The sequence below is a fragment of the Poecile atricapillus genome, chromosome 1, assembly GCF_030490865.1.
Source record: "Poecile atricapillus isolate bPoeAtr1 chromosome 1, bPoeAtr1.hap1, whole genome shotgun sequence".
Lineage (NCBI taxonomy): Eukaryota > Metazoa > Chordata > Aves > Passeriformes > Paridae > Poecile > Poecile atricapillus.
Window position 1 is genome coordinate 111,736,889 of NC_081249.1, and position 19,362 is coordinate 111,756,250.

The 19,362-nt window shown below is 45.0% G+C and overlaps 3 protein-coding genes across 7 annotated transcripts in view; 1 reads left to right on the forward strand and 2 right to left on the reverse strand.

The window, feature by feature from the left end:
* Nucleotides 1–1,467: 1,467 nt before the first annotated feature.
* Nucleotides 1,468–3,593, reverse strand: LOC131581002 (uncharacterized). The gene is made up of 4 exons (XM_058842876.1): nucleotides 3,348–3,593; nucleotides 2,976–3,172; nucleotides 2,430–2,590; nucleotides 1,468–1,606 (listed from the first exon to the last, which is right to left on the reverse strand). Exons 1-4 carry the CDS (start codon nucleotides 3,591–3,593, stop codon nucleotides 1,569–1,571), a joined length of 642 nt encoding a protein of 213 aa, XP_058698859.1. The 3' UTR covers nucleotides 1,468–1,568.
* Nucleotides 3,067–14,378, forward strand: RIOX2 (ribosomal oxygenase 2). Of its 5 annotated transcripts, none has more exons than XM_058830626.1 (10): nucleotides 3,067–3,160; nucleotides 5,808–6,243; nucleotides 7,321–7,440; nucleotides 7,996–8,124; nucleotides 8,873–8,976; nucleotides 10,787–10,889; nucleotides 11,258–11,423; nucleotides 11,819–11,913; nucleotides 13,016–13,126; nucleotides 14,136–14,378. In XM_058830626.1, the coding sequence occupies exons 2-10, from the start codon at nucleotides 5,812–5,814 to the stop codon at nucleotides 14,295–14,297; spliced, it is 1,422 nt and encodes a 473-aa protein (XP_058686609.1). In that variant the 5' UTR covers nucleotides 3,067–3,160; nucleotides 5,808–5,811; the 3' UTR covers nucleotides 14,298–14,378. The 5 variants fall into 5 exon arrangements, with proteins under 5 accessions (XP_058686609.1, XP_058686628.1, XP_058686639.1 ...); XM_058830645.1 differs by having other exon boundaries at nucleotides 14,139–14,378; XM_058830656.1 differs by having other exon boundaries at nucleotides 3,069–3,160; nucleotides 11,819–11,907.
* Nucleotides 14,379–14,618: 240 nt separating this feature from the next.
* CRYBG3 (crystallin beta-gamma domain containing 3) overlaps nucleotides 14,619–19,362 on the reverse strand; it is an 82,741-nt gene continuing 77,997 nt past the window's right edge. The window contains exons 19-22 of the mRNA XM_058830509.1: nucleotides 19,092–19,215; nucleotides 17,687–17,845; nucleotides 17,252–17,411; nucleotides 14,619–16,744 (exon numbers count right to left, since the gene is read on the reverse strand). Of these exons, the coding sequence (XP_058686492.1) occupies nucleotides 16,656–16,744; nucleotides 17,252–17,411; nucleotides 17,687–17,845; nucleotides 19,092–19,215 (532 nt within the window). The 3' untranslated portion in view covers nucleotides 14,619–16,655. The remainder of the gene's footprint in view (nucleotides 16,745–17,251; nucleotides 17,412–17,686; nucleotides 17,846–19,091; nucleotides 19,216–19,362) is intronic.

Here is a 19,362-nt window from a genome sequence, read left to right on the forward strand (position 1 = left end):
AGGAAAAGGTTATGATTTTCCAAAAGAGACTTCTACATCAAACCTGGGCTGGTTTGGTCAGCAGCAAAACTCATGAAAAACTCTCACGTGTCTAGGTTTTTTTCCAACTGGACTATGCAGAGCTTCACTGGGGTGATCCCATGCACAGGCTCCGCTGCAGTAGCACAGGAGCTCACTAAAGGAGCCCTTTGCCAGGCCCCTGAACAGACAGCAGCTCCCACCTGAGGTATTGCCCTGTCTCTGTCTGCACGCCAACCCTTCCTCTCGAATCAGCCTCTCTGTTCTTCACCTGTGCTCCATTTTGGTCGGCAATTGGCACCAACCACTTTGGGATAGCTCCTGTTCTTCTTTCACTTCCTGCATTTCAGTTTGCCAGGGCAACCTGTGTGCACCTCAGCAGCCTCTGCCCTGGGATGGGAACCAGGGGGAAAATGATGGCTCACCAGTGCAGTAGGGACCAGCAGGAAGCAGAAGGCCAGGCTGATGGGGCTTTATAGATCATGCCTCAACAACGCTTCAAGAAAACCCTTCACCCTTGTCAGCTGTCCATGAATCTCCATGGGACCTCTGTTTTGAAGAATCTGCCTCACCAGTCCCTGAGGCAGCACAGGAACAACATCCCAGACCCCGTGCACTTGCAGCCACTTCCCAGGTGGGTGAGCAGCATCCCCAGCACGAGCTGTGTCCTTCACATGTCACCTCTGCCCCACCTGGACCTGCTGTAATCCCCTGCTTCCTGCAGAACCCTTTGGTTTAGAAACACAGGTTTTGAGAAACAGGTTTTAGACAACTTTGTCAAGAGAACAAAGCAACCACGCCTTCAGTTCTTCTGTTTATGTTGCACGTGAACTTGGGGTTTTGCCTCCCTCCCTCTCCCTTTGGCTTTTGAGATTGAATGTTCCAGTGAGGAAAAGCTGCCTCTGCCCCTTACAGCAGTGATCCCCAGCACAGTTCCAGGAAAAAAAGGAAACAGCTGTGCCAAAACAGAGACACATACAGGAAACCTGTCAGTCTCAGATGAATCCTTCATGGAAATATCCTTAGGTTCAGGCTAAGGAGGCTGAATTAAGGATGTTCAGGGATAAACACAGAAAGTTTTCACAACTCCAGGAAAAGAATCAAGATCACTTTTGTAACTTTCCCAAATAAGGAGCATTTTCCACTAAATTCCTGGGGTCCATCTGTCATTTAATGAGCTGAGTTTATATTTACAAAGTCAGTTCAAAATTATCATTTGTGGTGGAAAAATGTGTCACAAGGTAAATGCTTGGTCACTGCTTGGTCAAATTTATTGGTCAAGGAAGTGGGAATAAAATTGGAAGCCTAAATCACTCTCTAGTTTCTTCATTTACTTTATTTTATTTACTTACTTTTTTTCTTTTCTTATTTAATTTACTTATTTTCTTGCTCTCATCTGGTTTGTTCAGAGCATGGTGATGTCTCAACTTTTTCAAAGAGCTTCATTGTCAGGCTCCCAGTTCCAGAGCTGGAGGAGCGGTGACACTGTGCGTGCTGAGTGACTGAAATCTCACCGAGTGTGTGGCACAGAGCGCTGCCAAACAAATGTGTCAGAGCTGAGACAGCTTTGATACTTTTCCAGGAAATCCTGTCATGGAAAGCAGAACCATACCAGGAATGACAATGCTGGGAATGCAAAGTGAAAGGACACACAGGCTTTGGCAACAGTAACAGCACACCAGACCTCAAGCTGAGCAGATGTATAGTGTAGTTGAATATAAAAACACACCATCACAGCCTTGTTCCTACACTGCAAATATGGGGCATCCTGCACAGATGTTCCAGATTGCCCAAGAAGATCCCATCTAGTTGCTCCAGATGTGTAATGTGTCTTCCAGACCTTTCCCATGAACAAATGTAACATCGTTTTCACATATTTTTTTTTAATCTGCCCTACAAGAAGTATTTGTTGTGTAGCCAACAGTGAAGCCTCAGCCTCCAACAGAAAAAAACATTCCAAATAATTTCCCTTTCCTCCCCTCTTTCAGTTTGAAGCCATTCCCCCTTGTCCTCTCACTACACGCTCCTGTAAATGATATTTAACTGCATGCTTTTACAGAAAAGCTTATAATTTTTATCTTCTTAATGGAGTGACAGGGATGATACCAGGATATATTATGCTTAAAAAAATCTATTGCTTGTACAAATAGTAAAAGATAACAAACGAATGATTTCTTGTCTAGAGGGTGCTAGAGGGCTGGCTAAAGCTCCCATGACCCTCTGAAGTGTGTGTTAACTTCCTGACAGGTATGGTAATAAATACTTTCAGACAATTTGTCTCTGCAGATCAGCACGGAAGTCTTTAAAAAGGTATTCACGAGAATTTCCCGTTCCTGCCGGTTTTGCAGGGTTTTATATGCCACAACATTTACTGCGAGTTACAGCACCACAGGCATTATGTAAATACATACTTGTGTGAGTGTTCATCCTGCTGGCACTCAGGCAGTGACGCTGAGGGTACTTTGTGGATTTTTGGAGCAGAAATGATAGCTTGTCATGATTTCTCTGACCGGCCGAGGTGCAGGATGTGGCCTCACTATTTTTATCACTATTCATCTGCTGCTGCACCCATCTGTAATAAGAAAACATCCTGTGGTTGTTAGCGTAGGTGATGCAAACTTTTAAGTCCGGACAATTTCATTCTTAAACGTTTTATAATTCTTCAAACTATCAGTACACAAGAATAAAGTTTTAGCAAAGACTACCTAACATCTTTTTCTGATGTCAATAGCCAGTGTAAACGAAACCATTAATAGGCCTCTTTAGCAAAGGTAATTAAAAGTACTCCTGGAAGTTTTCATGTGCTCGGTAAGAATTCTGATGATTTCTTTGAGGGAGCCTCAGGGGGACTCTGGAACAGGATTTTGGTCCGGGAAAAGAAAAAAAAAGCTAAAGCCCAGACACTGTTGTGTGTACGAAGCAAAATTTAATCCTCTGAGTAACTTCAGCGGAGATACCGTGGCGCTCCTGTTGGAACACACACAGGAACAAGGCTGGAATAGCGCCGTGTTTCCTTCTGGCCGCCCGGAAGCGTCTCCTCCCGAGGCACCCAGCGCGGCAGGCCCGCCTCCCGCTTCCTTCCAGCGGCCACATCCCGCGGGCCGGCCCCGGCCCGGCTCCGGGCCTGCCTGCCGCCCGCAGGGTGAGTGCGGGGCTGCGGCAAGCGCAGGGGAAAGAAGGGAAGGGGAGGGGAAGGAAAGGGAGGGGAAGGAAAGGGAGGGGAAGGAAAGGGAGGGGAAGGAAAGGGAGGGGAAGGAAGGGGAGGGCCGGCGGCGGGACCGCGTGTCCCCGGAGCCGCCGTGCCCGCCCGTGCTCCCGCTGCTCCTCACGGCCGAGTCCCCGTGCGGGAACGGGCGCTGTGTCCCGGTGCGAGTGACACTGGCGACACTGGCCACAGCAGCTGTCCCCGTCTGCCGCTGGGATCGTGCTCCAGCCCTGCCCAGAAGCACCTGGGGGTGTGGGGAGGTGAGGAATGGGACCGGGCCGGCCGTGCGCTGATCGCGGGCTGCGTGAGGGAGCGGATTGCGCCCCTCTGCTCCGCTCGCATGAGATCCCAGCTGGATAGATGGTTCCATGGGAAGGACAGGGACCTGTTTGGAGCCAGAGATCCCAGCTGGAGAGCTGCTCCCAGCAGGGAAGGACAGGGATCTGCTGGAGCCAGAGATCCCAGCTGGAGAGGTGGTCCCAGCAGGGAAGGACAGGGACCTGTTGGAGCCAATCCAGAGGATGCCACCCAGATGCTCAGCGCCTCTGCTGGGAAGACGGGCTGAGTAGGCTGAGCTGGTTCAGCGTGGAGAAGAGGAGGCTCTCCAGGGATATCTTTGCAGTAGTTAAATACTGTGTGAGAGACAGAGAAAAGACTTTTTACCAGGGCTTGCAGCAACAGGACAAGGGGAAAAGATTTTACATTGTAAGAGGGTAGGGGATAATAAGAGTATAATTTAGATTGGATGTAAGGGAGGATTTTTTCTGGTGAGGCCCTGGCAGCTTGCCTAGGGAAGTTGTGGCTGCCCCATCCCTGGCAGTGTTCAAGGCTGGGCTGGATAAGGCCTTGACCAAATAGATGGAGTGGGAGATGTCCCTGCCCATGGCAGGGGCTTGTGCCAGGTGATCTCTTCCAACCCAAACCATTTGGTGGGTTTCCAGTTGTAAATAACTAATAAAACACTACAGAGAAGCACGTGGAGTAAATGAAGCAGAGTTCTGTGAACAGTACATATGTGAATTTAACTTGATTAGATCCATCTGAGCGAGCTGAGAGGTTGAAATGACTGCTTTAGGTCTGGAATTCAAAACCATCAAATCAGGAATGGTTGCATTTGTGTTCCTGACATTTGGGGAATGCCAGTTTTAGATCCTAGTGCCAGCAGCATCTTCAGATCTTGCTGCCAACAAGGGACTAATTTGCAGTTTTAAATTTTTTTATGCATTCCCTTGCCTCATGTAGAACAGTGGCTTCCTGCTGCTGGGAATGTCCGTCCTGCTGGGAAGGTGGTGATGTGAATTCCCTCCTGCAGGACTGAGGTGACCACAGGTTACTATTGAGGGACAGGCTGCCCCAGGAGCTGGGGGAGCAGCAGGGTGTCCTGCTGCACAGGAGAACTTAGTGCTGCCTGGAAATACCAGAACTGGGGTTTAGGTTTCAGGATGAGGGGTCTGTACAAGTAAAAGCATCTCAGTACATTGATAGCATTTGCTTTTGGGAGCAAAGCTGCCATTTTTACTGGGAAATGAAAGCATCAGCAGGTTCTGACTCCTCCTGGGTTGGCTTCTCAGACTGGCTCAGACGTGCCCAGAGTCAGTTTGGGTTGGCCAGCCCAGGAGGAGTCAGAACACTTGGCTGCCAGGCTGTGCTGCTCCGGGGCTTGGTGCTGGCTCATCCTCAGGATGCTTAGCTCAGCTCCCCAGGCAGGCTTCTACTGCTGCTCTGGGGGAGGAGATGCTGGAGCAGACTCTTGGCAAGTCTGCCTGCACATGGTTTAGACCTACTCTTAACTCGATTTGTGCCTTAACTTTCCTGAGAACTTGGCACCTAAACCATTTGTGAATTAACTTTTTTATTCTCGTATAATTGTACACAACGTACTGTGGAAAAACAAAATAAATTATTTTCAGCTTTAAAATTAAATGTCTTTACTTGTATGATGGAATTATTTTTATTCTACATAAACCACGAAGTTTGACAGCTTGGCAGAAATTAAAACAGAATTTTGGCATTTTGGTCCTTAAACTGGTACATTTTACAAGTCTTAAGCTTTTAGATTTAGTAATTACATAGCATCAACAGAAAGGCCTAACAACATTCCTTCTTTTGTAAACTGTTACTGTTGAAGGAAGCGTAATAAGAATACAAGTTTTTGATCCTGCCCCCTCTCTCCGCCTCCCTCTGCATGTTGCCACTCAGTCTCTTAAAGCTGAGTTGATTTTTATTTTCTCAATAATTTGCAGCTGTTGCTACAGAAGACCACTTGCTCACAGGTTCTTTGTGTGGGTGGGTTGCTGCATTGGTAATGATCCATTGGGTTTCAGCACATGTTCTTCAGTATAAACTCAGCTGTGGGATGTGAGCTCCTGTGAGGAATGGCTCCCAGCAGAGCCCTTTGGGGTTTGTTGAGATTTGAGAGGGGATTGGAGGCCTTTTGGAGCAGTAAGTGAGCATCTGAAGGCACAGGTGCTCCCAGTATACTTTGAAATCCCCCTGGATAAGGCAAGAGCTGCTGCCCTGGGCCTGTGACCTCTTGAGGTTGTGTTGCTGGCTGATTGTTTGGGGTCTCTCTCCTTTTGGACAGGAAGATGCCCAAGAAAGGAGGGAAGATTGCTGATGTGCCCAAGGAAGCACAGGCACAGAGTAAACGGCCCAAGTTGGATGCAGCTGGTTCTCCGTCCATCCTGAGTTTTGAGAGCCCAGACAGCCTCTTCAGGAGCCTGATCTCTCCCATCGAAGAAGAGGTGTTTTTCAGGGAGTACTGGGAGCAAAAGCCACTGCTTGTTCGGAGAAATGATGTCCTGGTGGCTGCTTACTACCAGTCCCTGTTCCAGCTGTCACACTTGAAGGAGCTGTGCAGCCAGGGCTTGTACTACGGACAAGATGTGAATGTCTGCAGGTGTGTGAATGGGAAAAAGAAGGTTTTAAATAAAGAAGGCAGAGTGAATTACGTGCAGCTGAAGAAGGATTTTGACCAGAAGAAGGCAACAATACAGTTTCATCAGCCTCAGAGATTTAAGGTGGGATTGTTTCATTGTTGTTAATGCTTGCTTTACAATGTGTAGCTTTTGCTGAGCGGCAAAATGGCTTTGTATCTGTGCCCAGGGGAGGTTGGCATTGATGACCTGCTGAAATCCTTGCATGAACTGTATTAAAACACAGTTTATACTTCTGCATTGCCCATCATGTCTCAGTGCTCTGCAGTAAGAGAAAAGTCAGATTCATGCTATAATGTTTTTCTGTAATGCTAAGTATTTTTTTAAAATGCATATAATTGATGATTGGGCATCTGTGCTTAAATTATCTCTTCTGCCTCGCTTTTCCCTTGTGCAGATAGCGGCTTTTGTACCACTCCCCTTTAATCAAGGGTGAGGTGTGAAACCATGTCAAGTATTTCCAGGACACTTCACCATTCTTGCCAATGGATTAGCATCGAATTGCACCATGGAAGTGACCACCCCATTTTAGCTGAGTGTCCTCAGTCTCCGTGTATGGGAAGGAGACAGTGGTGCTGCACAGTTGTGAAGGACTTGGATACTTGTAGGTACTTTGATTTAGGCAGTCTTTTTTTTTTGTCCCAGGGTCTCAGCACAGTCTAATTGTGAGCCCAGATAAGAACCCAAATACACATTGTAGTGTCAGTGACTGATTCTGTTGTTGGCATCTCCTGATGTTTCCCTGTCACATGTTGGGAATGGATGAGTAAAGTTTGTGCTTGAATATTCCCAGACGATTGGAGTCACTTGTAATAGGTGTCTAACCTTTGTATTATTCTCTCTTTGATGCAGGTGGGATGATGGGTGGTTTATTCTCCTTTGTTTAGGCTTGTTTTTCCCTGGCTTTGCAGCCTGAAGTTGATACAGGGAAGAGAGCAATCAGTGTTCTGTTGAGGCACCAGAATTTTTGGCTTACCCACAACTTCCATCATGGTAGAGCTCCTTTGCTACGACAATACTTGCCTTGAGGAGAAACTGCTTCCCAGGCTGTGTGTTCCTGTGGGGATGTCACCGTTCTTCACCAGTGATGGGCTTGTGGCAGCCAGGCTTGGCTGAGCTCTTCAGTAGTAACAGCTTTTATTTTTTTTTTCTTTTTAATAGGAGGAGCTGTGGAAGATTCAGGAGAAGCTGGAGTGTTACTTTGGGTCTCTGGTGGGATCCAATGTTTACATCACCCCCCAGGGGTCTCAGGGCCTTCCCCCTCACTATGATGATGTTGAGGTAGGACAACACCACTTTGTCTGTGAGACCCTTTGTGGGCTCCTGGCAGTGGATGCCTCTGTGTGTGCTTCCACCTCTCCTCCACCATAAACAGTCTAGAAAGAGTTCTGTTTTTCCACTGAAAACTTAGGGTAATTATTTGCAAGTGTTTCCTTATATGTAAAAGTCTACTAATAGTTATGGCTAAGTTTAAGTGACTGGAGAGGAACAGGATTTCCAAATTTGGGATAAAACAGATCACACTTCACAACTCCTCTCTGTTGTCTCTAAACAGAATTTAGTTCAAATGTACAATTCAGCATTTAGATACCTAAAAGGTAATGTGGAATGAGTTGTATTTGCCATGCTGTGGACTAGCTCAAAGCAGGAAAGGGGAAAACCTGTATTTGTCAGAAAAGCAACCTGTGCCACTATTTCTGTCCCTGGTTTCTGGCTTGGTTCCACAGACTTGGCAAGACAGGAGGTAAATTAAAATACCTGCTGAGTTGGATGTGTGAGGGGGAGCGGGGCTTCCTTAGGCCCCCCCAAAAACTTTGGATTCCTGGTCTTTTGCAGGTGTTCATCCTTCAGCTGGAAGGAGAGAAGCACTGGCGACTCTACAAACCAACGGTGCCTTTGGCTCGGGAGTATAACGTTGAGCCAGAAGATAGGATTGGGAGTCCCACACATGAATTCATATTAAAGGTATTTTAATTTAATTGCTCCAGGTGGTCTGGGCTGTGGCAGCAAGAAAAGTAGTCATGCTTGGTGGGCTCTTAGAAGTTGCTGATGTGACCAAGTTTAAGGACCATAAGATAAAAATGGAATCAGATTTCATTCACTGTTGATTTATGACCTTTCTCTTTGTGCTGGGGTTTATAGGATAAGCCATGAGTAAACTGATCTTTCCTTTGTGGAGGCAGTTTCATGTGCTTTTTTCTTGTCTTGACTTCCTCAATCTGCATTATTTTCTGTGGAGATATTTAGTTTACATTGGTGAGAAGACAGGGGAGGAGGAAGGTTCTACTTGTTTTTTGAAGTGTTTTAACTAGAATTTTCAGGCTGTCTGACTTTCCTTGTGAAACACTGGCCTTTTCTTTTGGTATGATCTGACCACATACCCAGGGCACTGAATTACCACCAGATTCATCTCAGCTGCTTCTTTTTCCCCTTCCTGCAGCTCAGCAGGACTGTGCATGTCCTACCATGTGAAAAGCTCATGTTTGCAGACAGGTGTAGAGAAAATATTGACAGTAGGTTGGAAAGTTTGAGGTGTTGGACTTCTGCCTTAGAGTGCTTTATGTTATTGAAGTGTACATTGGAGAATTGCTCAATTTTGTGATTTTTAAAGAATATATATTGTCAGTTTGTATGCTTAGAGAGTATTTTCTCTGGACTACAGTAAGGTTTGACCAAGTGGCCTAAATGTATCAATTCTTTCATTTTCCTGCAGCCAGGTGACTTACTGTACTTCCCAAGAGGGACTATTCACCAGGCTGACACTCCTCATGGGATCTCCTATTCAACACATGTGACCATCAGCACCTACCAAAACAAGTAATTCCCCTTTATTTTTTGTTTTGTATGACTTTCCTCTGCCAGATGATGTGTGTGAACAGGAGAGACCTGAAGCTGGTGTGTCAAGGAAGTGATGTCCTGTTTCTTAAAAAAAAATAACCTTGTAATGAGCTTTGCTTGGGTCTTTTTGTGTTCATCCTATTCAGCCCTTGTGTGGTTTGTGTTTGCCTGTGGGTATTATAGGGACAGGGCAAGTTAGCTTCCCCCCAGAGGTGTGGTGATGTGGAATATAGGTAGATACCCCACTATTACATAGGTGCCCTGCTGTTAGGGACAGAATTTAAGTGTTGAGGTAGCAGTAATTGAAGTTTTGAGGGTTGGGGGAAGGAGGAGAACGAGAGCATTGTTTGAAACTGCCTCTTTGCCAGGTTTTCATGCAGCAAGCTTGATTGCTTTTTAATTGTTTTATTTATTATTTACCAGCTGGAGACTTTAATGTGGAAGATAATGTTACAACTGCAAACTCACTGTTGTTTTTTTAAAAAAAAGCCCTCACCAGTGGCTGCAGTTGCTGTTCATTTCATAATCCAGATAAAGAGCTGTGACTTATTCCTTTCATCAGGTTTCCTCCTATATCTGGTGGTCACCCACACCTCTTCTGACAGATTCTTCCATGCAGATATTCTCTGCTAATCTGTATTTTTAATTTTCTACCCCATGCATGAGTGTCAGATTTCTTTAAATACAGGTCGGGTCCTGATCCCTGCATTGAAACATTGTTATCACAAAGGGAAAAAATGCTGCTGCTGCCACCTAATCAGCTCTCAGGTGTTGGGCTTGGAGTTATTGGCCTCATTGAGGAATTGGGAAGGATTTCTGTTAGCTGCAACACAGGTCAGAACAAGTTTGGGCATATTTTAGATAACTGTGGGATGAATCTCTAACCACCAGCTGTGCCACTGTGGAAGCCCAGGATGTCAGTGCTGCTGGCCACTCTTCCTGTGGCCACTGTGCACAGCAGGGTTTGTCCAGCTGGATCTGTGTGGAATTATTGTTCAAGCAGTGCTGGGAAGCCAAGGGTTCATCTCCTTGTAATGGGATTGCTGGAGATCTGCAGCCTCTTGTGGAGTCACTGCAGTTTCTCCATGGCTGCACGAGCCCAAGGCCGGTCCAGTGCGTGACTTGTCAGGAGCACGTTCCCTGGGGATGTCTGTATGGGTGAGCAGAGGAGCAGGAAAAGCTTCAAGACTACTCTTCTTCCAAGGTTAAAAAGTGGAATCATCATCCTTTAAGGTTATTGGCAATGAAGTGTAAGAGGCTTCCTCTGCCCCTGCTGTCAGCGAGCGTAGGTAAAATAAGCAGCAGTCCTGGTGTTTTGATTTGGCTTGTAGATGGAAGTATGACGTGGAAACGTTTCCTTGGAAAATTGAAGAGAATTTAAAAATAGCAATAGCTGAGAAGGTGGCACTTCCAGGTGTTTTTAGGCACCAAGACAAAAGGGACATCTCTGTTGAAGCAGTTTGTCTGGACCAGATCCCAGCAGGCAGAGAGATGTGCTCGTGTGGGATAAGCAGGGCAGTTTGGAAAATCAGTGAGTAGCTGAAGACATTTGCTGGCAGATGGAAACTAGGGGCAAGAGAAACACTAAGAAATAGATGTCCAATTCCTTTTATTGGCCAGAGTTGTTCTTTCCCACTGGGTAGCAGACAGTGAAACATTTCAGTAGACGTGATAAAAAACCAATAATTGTTTTACATCTTACACTAGTTAGGAAAAAAAAAAAGTAGGATGTGTGTTTTATTTTAGTGCAACTATTTCAGTAATTTATGTTTTTCTTCCTGTCCTTCAGCTCTTGGGGAGACTTCTTACTGGATGCAATTCCTGGCCTGGTGTTTGATACAGCAAAAGAGGACGTGGCGCTGAGGACAGGCATTCCAAGGCAGCTGCTCATGGTTAGTAGGTGGGACTCAGGGAGTGATGGTGCATCCAGGTGATCTGTCAGACAGAAAAAGTTCTGTCAGACCAGGCTTCTGAGTCTTTAAGTCAGTGAAGCAGTGAATTGTTGTGGGACCTCCTTATGGTGGTCCTGTCCTGCTGCTGCCCAGCTCAGGAGGAACAAGGGTCTCTTCAGCTGCACTTGCAAGTCCTTTATCCCCAGAGCAAGGAGAGTGAGCTTCAGCTGTGACACATGAACAGTTCGTGGGGAATGTGCAAAAGAAATAAAGCTTGGTTTGAGACTAAGGAGTGTCCAGATTTTCACTGCTTTGCTGCACTGCTTTAGGCCTGGTCTGTTCAGCTTGTATTCTTTGTGAATGTTTAGCAGGTGAACACAGCTGACTGCACCAAAAAGCTGAGCAGCCTTCTGAGAAGGCTTGCAGACAGTCTGGAGAACTCCAGGGAACTGAGATCATCCGACTTGAAGAAGGATTTCATTATGCACCGGTTGCCGCCGTACTTGGGATGTGACTCTGATGCTTTGACTCCAGGTAGAGTTTGAACTTCCCAAAACTTGCTGATATGATGGTGGTAGCTAAGTCTGCCTCTTAAAACTTCTAGCATTTAATGGCAGGCCAAGATCAGAGTCTAGGCCCAGCTTTGTGTGGTGCCTGGCTCTGTGTGTGTGTGTTTGCACTCCTCCCTTGGCCAATTCCCAGTATCTGGTGGGAGATATGACCCATTTCCCTTAGACTGAAATAAAGGTTATCCTAGAATTAAAACATCTTTCTCATTTCTCCTTCCACCACAAGTTTGAAAACTTGTGGCTGTGCAAACACTGGTTAACAAAAAATCTGTCTCTGAGAGAACAGGTAGTGCACAGGGGGCTCAATTTGTATCATGTCTGGTTTTCTTCCTTCTCTAAGGGTGAGTTTATTCTTCTTAGGTGGGAAATTGCCAAAAATAAATAGCAAAATCAGGCTGCAGTATAGAGACCATGCTATCATCACTGTGGAACCAGATCAAGAGAATGCTGTAAGTGTAAGCAGCCCCCCTTGTATGCCTGGGGTGGGGAGTGGGAGACATTGTTGCTCTGTTGTACTGAAAGGGTTGTGCAGTTCTGCTTGGCTGGATCTTGCATCCCATTATTGCTGTCAGGAGATCCTGGGGCTGTTTGCTGAGTACATTCCAGCCTTCTGGAGAGAGGTACAGAATTATATTCAGTGATTCTGCATGCCTTTTATCTGAATCACATGGGGTAGGTCATTACAGCAGCTAAAATGGCAAATGGGTAATAGATTTTTTCTTTTAATTCCTTGTATTTAAGAACATGAAGAAGTTATAAAATTAGGGTTCCTGAAGAGAGGGAATTCTCTTGGTTGCATTTAGTCTTCACTACTGAGTTATCTCTGTACCTAAAGCGGGTGACAGTGGCACTTAAAAATTGTTCCACAACATAGATACTGGCATCTTGCATCATCCTGTGTTTACACTGCTGCTTATCTGTGAAAGTTTATTAGTATGAAATTATAGAAGTGCTTTTTTATCTTAATTTAAAAAAAAAATGGGTGGAGGGGGAAAATCCATTTTCTTTGTGTCTTATCTTGTAAAAGTTTGGTGATTTTTTAATTTTTTTAATGAGTGGAATGTTTCCCTCCAAGAAAAACATAGCAGAACTTTGATTTTTCACCTCCATTTTATTTGTGTCCATAGTGCTGTGATACTGTGTTGGGTTTAGAAACCGTTTTTTTCCAATTTTTTTTGCAACTGATTTGCAGCCAAGGGTTGATAATGGACATGTGATTTTTAAGACAGATCAGTCTCAGACTGGAGATTATTGATGCACACCTGTTCATTAGGATTTCTTAGGAGAGGTGCCTTAAAGGGCCTGTTTTCTACACAGCATCAGTCCTGTGACTCCAGCAGGGGCAGTTTTAAGGCAGAAGGTTGTAAATAAATTTGCAGAGGTGTTTTGGAGAGTCCCTTCTTGATGTGGGAGGTGGCTGCTGGGTCATTCATTTGGGAAGGTGACTTGCTGTCCTTGCTGTAAGAGTGGCCTCTGGAATTAAGGAGCTGGCACTGGAGTGAGGGGAATGTGGGGGTGTGGATCACTTGTAACCATTTTCTTCCTGCTGTCTTTCAGGATGAAATTTGCAGAGAGATGGTTTATGTGTATCATTCCTTAAAGAACAGGAGAGAAACTCACATGATGGGGAGAGAGGATGACACTGCCAGTGAGGATGGCCTGGCACAGGTTTGTTCCTGCAAATGCACCCCAAAATTTATCTTGCCCTGGGTTTGGCTGTGTTCTTCAGCACCCAGAGCTTTTCAACCTGTTCCCAGAGTTACCTGGATGAGCTGAAGCTGCAACACAGGCTGTGAATAGGAGAACTAAGTAATGTGATCTCATGCTTAATTAAACATTTGAGATGCCAATGGGATATCTTGTGCATGCCCTGTGGGCCAGTTAACAAAGCTGCTGGAGCAACTAAAAGCATCTCTTACTTTGTGTGTCCTTCAGCAGGTCCTGTCTGAGGCTGCACATGTTCCATGGGGATCTCTGCACCTCATTTCTGACATGTTAAACCCGTGTTAGCTCCTGTGTCCACTGGAACACCCTGTGCAGGGCTGTTCACTTCAGCCTGGGGCAGGTCAGCACTGGGAGTAAAGAATTCACTCTTCTACCATATAATTCAGGTCTGCACAGCTCCTCCAAAGAGGCAGAACAGAGCAGAGCCTGGCCTTGGCTTGGCCACTGCTGCAAGGCTTTTTGCCTAGCAGTTATTTTCCTTTTGAAGTAAATCTCACTATTCCTCTGGAGCTGAGGCTGGACGCTGGCACCTGAGCAGCACAGGCACAGCCTTCCTGCCCTTAAACAGAGTCCTGGGAATGAAGGTCCTCTGTGCTTCTGTGCCCAAAGACTGCATGTGTCAGCTAGAAATAAAGCTCTGTGACCTTGCTAAAATAATGGGTAGGGTTAGGCAAGAGGGTAAATTAAAAATTATTTTTTTCTTCTGTGTGGAAACCACAGGAGGAAGTCACATGTACCATAAACATCCCTAGCTTGTAGTGTGCTACAGCATGGAAGAGTTACTTCTGAGTAAAAAAGGTCTGGATAAAACTGTATCTTTGGGAGGCTGCTCTCATGAACTCCAGTGTGCTGTGGGAATGGAGCACGTTCCTGCTGCTCCCTCACACACACTGATGTGTAATAAAGTCACTGCACTTTGCTGAAGGGTTTTTTCCTGTCTCTTTTTCCCCAGCAGACTCACGGGCTGCGGTTCCCTTTGTCATACTTGGATGCACTGAGGCAGATCTGGAGTAGCAGCACTGTTAATGTTAAAGAGCTTAACCTTACCTCAGATGAAGAGAAAGAAAACCTTGCCTTGTCACTCTGGACTGAATGTCTGATTGAAGTTCTTTGATGCTTTTATGAATTAGCTGCTCCTGGCTATTAAGCATCTCTTGAGAGCAAGGTTTATTAAATTTTTTTTTTTTTTAATCCATCCAGCCTCTGGTTTGTAGTGCTAACAAAGCATTGCAGTATCTGTACTTTGCTGCTTTCTGCTGCCAAATGTTAAATGTCCTTCCACACTTTTGGAAAACTGGGCATGGGGAAAAACAGGTAAGTGAGCCACAGCTCCAGGGCTGTCTGGATGAAGTCACTTCTAAGTGCTCCCAGTGCTGTGGTGTCCCTTTCCCTCTGGAGAGCTGCTGGAGGACGGCTCAAGTTATACATGGAGCAGGCTCCAAAACCTTGGGCATAAAACATTAACTTGTTTTTTTCATTTGTAAAGTTCATCAGCAGGAAAATCTCTTTGATTGCCCTGACAGAACAAAAGCTTCCTGGTAAAAGCTGCCTTGTGCTGTGCCCACAGGGGGAAGACTTTGCCCAAGAAAACCCCTTTTCCCTCAGATGTTGCCATCCCTGGAATAAACAAACAATAATATTTATCCTCTGCCTCCCCCAGCACCAGTTTCAAGTGAAAGTAACCCAAAAGCCTGTAGCTGGAATCTGTATCTTCAGTATTCACTTGAGTGGGTTTTGATGAGATGGGTGCAGTTACTTTAATGTGTCATTGATTTTTAATATGCAATCTCATGTAACAGCACAGCCACATACTCAATATACTTATCCCCCTCTTTTGGCCACTGGAAAAAAAATGTTTTACTGGAATATGCTCAACAGCTACTGAAAACTACTATTTACTTCGTTTAAAAAGAAACCAACCAGCAAAATGTTTCTCCTAAAAAGTTTTATACAGTTAAAATATACATGCTTTAGCATTTTACATTCAAGGTCTCTTAAGTACAAAAGCCTGCTTTACTTTGTTATGTAACACTGAGACACCAAGTATGATTTAGTCATTCTTCATTTAAAAAACTACAACTTTTACACAGGCTTTTAAAATTTCATATGGAAAGTCACATGCAGAACACTTGCTGTACTGACTTATATGGAAAAAAGCTTAACAAGTGCTTCAGTTGAAAAAATATATACATACATTTGAGGATCTGTTACTCAAACAGCAGATTTATGATCATTTTAGAATGTAAAATAGTAAGTGCAAGTAGATTTTTTTTTAAATAGAGTTCTAAATAGTACTATTTCATACAAAAATAGACATCCATATATTTTATTTCTATGGCAAACTTAGAGCTGTGTCTTTGTTTGGGGATGATCCTGTTTGAGTGCACAGCTGGCAGAGCTTTTGGAATCTCAAATATCTTGTCTTCAGCTAACTTGAACTCTTTAAATAGTCCTAGAAATACATACCCTGAATATACAAATGCTGGAAAAAAAATATTTTCAATGAAGATTAATTTAGTGATGCTCAGGCCAGGGATCTGAGGGACTTCTCTTCCATCTCAGGTGCTCACAGCCCTCCACAGGGCTGTAGTTGGTCAGCAGTGAGCCAGGAAAAAGCTTTTGAAGCACCAGCTGCAGTGAGTGAGGTCTCTGGCTCTGTTGGAGCAATAGCTGTGGTTGCATAGTGTGGAAATTGAGGAGAGCCCTGGCACACCAAGCTCTGGAGCATCAGCTGTCCTTGGTGCCACGCTGACCCCGGAACACGGAGCCAGCCCTGGAATGCAGGCTGCTGGCACTTTGGAAATACCTGCCACGGGAAGCTGGTTTCTGCCAAACTGGAAATTTGGTGCTGTTAAAAGCAGAGAAGACAAAGGCTTACCAGTATCATTTAGGGGGTGAAAGGCCCCTGTATTGCTTCATTTCACATGCTGAGCTGGAATTCCAGTTCAAAGGTGTCTTTATCAACAAAATCAATTGCATTTTAATGAGAGACATGATTCAGGATCGCTTGGAGCCTAAACAGTTTCACTTGGGACATAAAAGCCCAACTCAAGTTCCTTGAAGCTCATCAGTGCATTCACTCCTCAGTGAGCTTCCAGCAGTGTGACAGGGAGGTAAAGACAGCATTTCTGAAGAGCCTTTCCCCCATAATCTCTTGCACTTCCCATGCTGCAGAACCTCTGCCTGCTCTTTTGCATTTACCTTTCATAATTCAGAGGAAGAGTAATGGTGACTATCACAGGAACAGCCTCTGCAGAATCAGCTTCCCTGCAGAGAGACATTGGATCAACCTCCCAATCTTCCAGATTTGTGCAAAATTCAGTTCTTTTAGGAGCTGGTGCTTGGCATGAAGGAAAATAGAGAGGAGCTGCTGCTTACGGTTCCAGTGATGTGTGACTTCAGTAGTTGGCTTCTTTTTTCCCCTCTAGATGTTGGTAGCCCACAAAAAGCCCATCTGTGGGGTGGATTTTACTCACAGTATTTCAATATCCCATTTCTGTGAAGGTTTGTTTTCTATTGGCTGATTCATAATGATGTGATTCTTGTCGTAGTAATTTCCTCCTTAAAAACAAAAGGAAGTCATGAAGGAAAAACTTTTTAAAGAAATACTCATAAAAATCATGCACAATCTTTGAGAAGTGTGACTAAGTAGGAAATCAGCTGAAAAATAGGAATTCCATGAGGTAGGGGGCTGGTGTCTACAACTGAGCAATGACAATTTTAACCAGCCTTCTTTTTCAACTCCTTTTCTCTTTTTGAGCTATTCTCTGGTTGATTTTCCTTCACCATTTTGTCTTCTGTAACTTGCACTTCTTGCCATCTGCACTACTTAACTCCCCAAAGCACAACGACTGATCTGATCAAAATTAACCTCTGGAATCAAAAGAGAAAGGTTCCTCCCTGCCCTGCTGTTTCTTGTCCCACTGTCAAGCAACTGGACAGGAAAGGTAGGATTGAGTTTCTGACCTTAAGTACCAAAAAAACCCCAAACCTGGAGTATGGAAGCTAACCTTAATCAAAAAACACACTTAAAACCTGTGAGGTTTAGAGTTTTTTGGTTTTAAATACCTTTAATATCAAGCACCAGTTGCTCACTGAGGTATGAACTGATGGTGCCATCCTCATTGAGTCTCCACTTTTGCCTGTCCTTCCCATGTTCTGTCCAGAGGGCAACTTTGGCCCCAGGCACGTCTCTGCCCCCAATGACATCCAGACAGGCATTGTTGGCCTAAGAAACAAGGAGAGCAGTGAGATCCAGGGCACAGAGCCTCAGTTTTGTGCCTAACTTGTCTCAGGCACTGAGCATATGGCAGTAAATTGTGCTGTAGTTGGTAAAACCCTGGGAAGCAAGCGAGGAATAGATTATTCAACACGCAACCAGCTGCTTGATCAAAGGCGGTGGTCTTTGTTCCTTATTTTTTTAATGTTAAACCATCAGCTTTTTTTAACATTAATAACAGACCATGAAGGGCAGCATTAACAGAAAATCACTCTGAAGCTCACCTTGGACTTGAAGAGCCCCTGGCAGTAGTGCCAGAGCTGGGAGCTGCTGCCACTGCGCGGGGCCGCGCACACCGAGGTCGCCCTGATGTCTGCCAGGCTCCCAGCCACGGTCAGGTACTTCCCCTGGGCCCTGTTCCTCACCCTCAGGTACACTGCTGGCTGCAGGGGGTGAGGGGAGAGATTTACAACACAGAGATCAAGCAAATAGATGGGAGAAGGCCTCCCCTCCACCACCCTCCCCTCCATCAATCCTCTAAACTCTATGTTCAGTTTTTGTTTTCAGTTGAGGATGTTCAGTAATTTTGTGGTTGGAAACAAACGTGCATGTGAAGTACAGTAAGTGGTTTTACACATGCAGATGGGCAGCTATAAACAGCAATGGCAGATAGGGTTGTTTTTTTTTTTTAAATGTAATTATGGCTACAGAACTAATTCCTGTGATCTGCAAAGATGCCTAGTTCAGCACATTTCACTCATTCCAAGGGCAGTAAAGAGGCTCTACTCCGCAAGCTTTTAATTCTTGGGACACAAAACTTACAGAGTTACACATGCAGCAAATTCAGCCCTCACTAACTGGAATATATGGCAGAGAGATACACCACTGTTTTTGAACACACATGGAAAACAGGGCACTGACCTGGTATCCCTCTTTGTTGGTTTACTCAAAAAATAAAGAGGATTTTGCTCTGTTATTCACTGGTTTCAGTGCAAATAAAGAGCAGGGAGTTAAAAGGGCAGCTCTGCTGGAGCCCCAGCTCCAGCACAGCTTTTTTTCTGGGAGCTTTAAATCTCCCTTTTTTTCCATATTAAACCCTGAGCTACAGACAGTAAGGCCTCTCTCCCACCAAACATCCATAAACAAAACCTGCATAAGCAGAGTGTCTGGTTACTCTTTGTGGTTTAGAGACCTGAACCTTTGAATGAGACTGAAATTAGAATCACCTGGGGTGAGGCAGAGAGGGGGTGGGGGGGAAAGCTGATGGGAACTGCATAGCTTTACCTCTTTTGGAAATCCAGGCTACAGCACAATAAAATTCACTCTTGCTTCCATTTATGTTAATTATGAAACAAGGCAGTGTGAAATTGGTTTTCTCATTATATTGTTATATGGCAAAAGTGTAAAAATAGAGCATCCACAGAACATGCTAATGAGCAATTAAGAAAAACAAAACTTGGCACCAAGAAACTGGGAATTATTTCCCTTTAGGAACCTAACATAGATCTCAATAACTGCCATGAGAGACATTTTCTGCTTCAGCAATCTTCCAGAGGGTCCTTCTGGCTGTCATCACCTGGCCTGATTTAAGGAGTACAACACACCCCAATGTGCTTGCTGGTAGAACTGATCCCTGTGCACAAAACCCTGTCCACAAAACCCCTTTTCCTCACTCAAGTCTTACAGTACCTGCTTCACAGGACGAAGGGAGCCAATCACTTTCCAGCCACTGTGTTCACTCCAGTTTGAAATCTCCCTGGGCTCCAGCAGAATCTGCTTCCCTAAAAAATTGCACCCCTCGTAGGCGATCCACCTGGATACACAAAACAGAACGTGAAAGGGCACTTGTTTTCCACAGCAAAACTTAACTTCAGGTCACGGTTGTGCTCCTGGAAGCCCCCAGACCTCTCCACAGTGATGCTAGTATCAAGCCTCTCTTTCTGTGCTGCAAAATGCCATC

Excerpts from the sequence above, each read along its gene's own strand:
- LOC131581002 (XM_058842876.1), bottom strand. The coding sequence starts at position 3,593 with ATGGAACCATCTATCCAGCTGGGATCTCATGCGAGCGGAGCAGAGGGG. Across the intron at positions 3,173-3,347 it reads TCCCGCACGGGGACTCGGCC|CCCCGCACTCACCCTGCGGG; the intron begins GTGAGGAGCAGC and ends CGCTTGCCGCAG. Across the intron at positions 2,591-2,975 it reads GTTCCAACAGGAGCGCCACG|ATGGGTGCAGCAGCAGATGA; the intron begins GTATCTCCGCTG and ends TTCTTATTACAG.
- RIOX2 (XM_058830626.1), top strand. The coding sequence starts at position 5,812 with ATGCCCAAGAAAGGAGGGAAGATTGCTGATGTGCCCAAGGAAGCACAG. Across the intron at positions 8,125-8,872 it reads CACATGAATTCATATTAAAG|CCAGGTGACTTACTGTACTT; the intron begins GTATTTTAATTT and ends ATTTTCCTGCAG. Across the intron at positions 10,890-11,257 it reads TTCCAAGGCAGCTGCTCATG|CAGGTGAACACAGCTGACTG; the intron begins GTTAGTAGGTGG and ends GTGAATGTTTAG.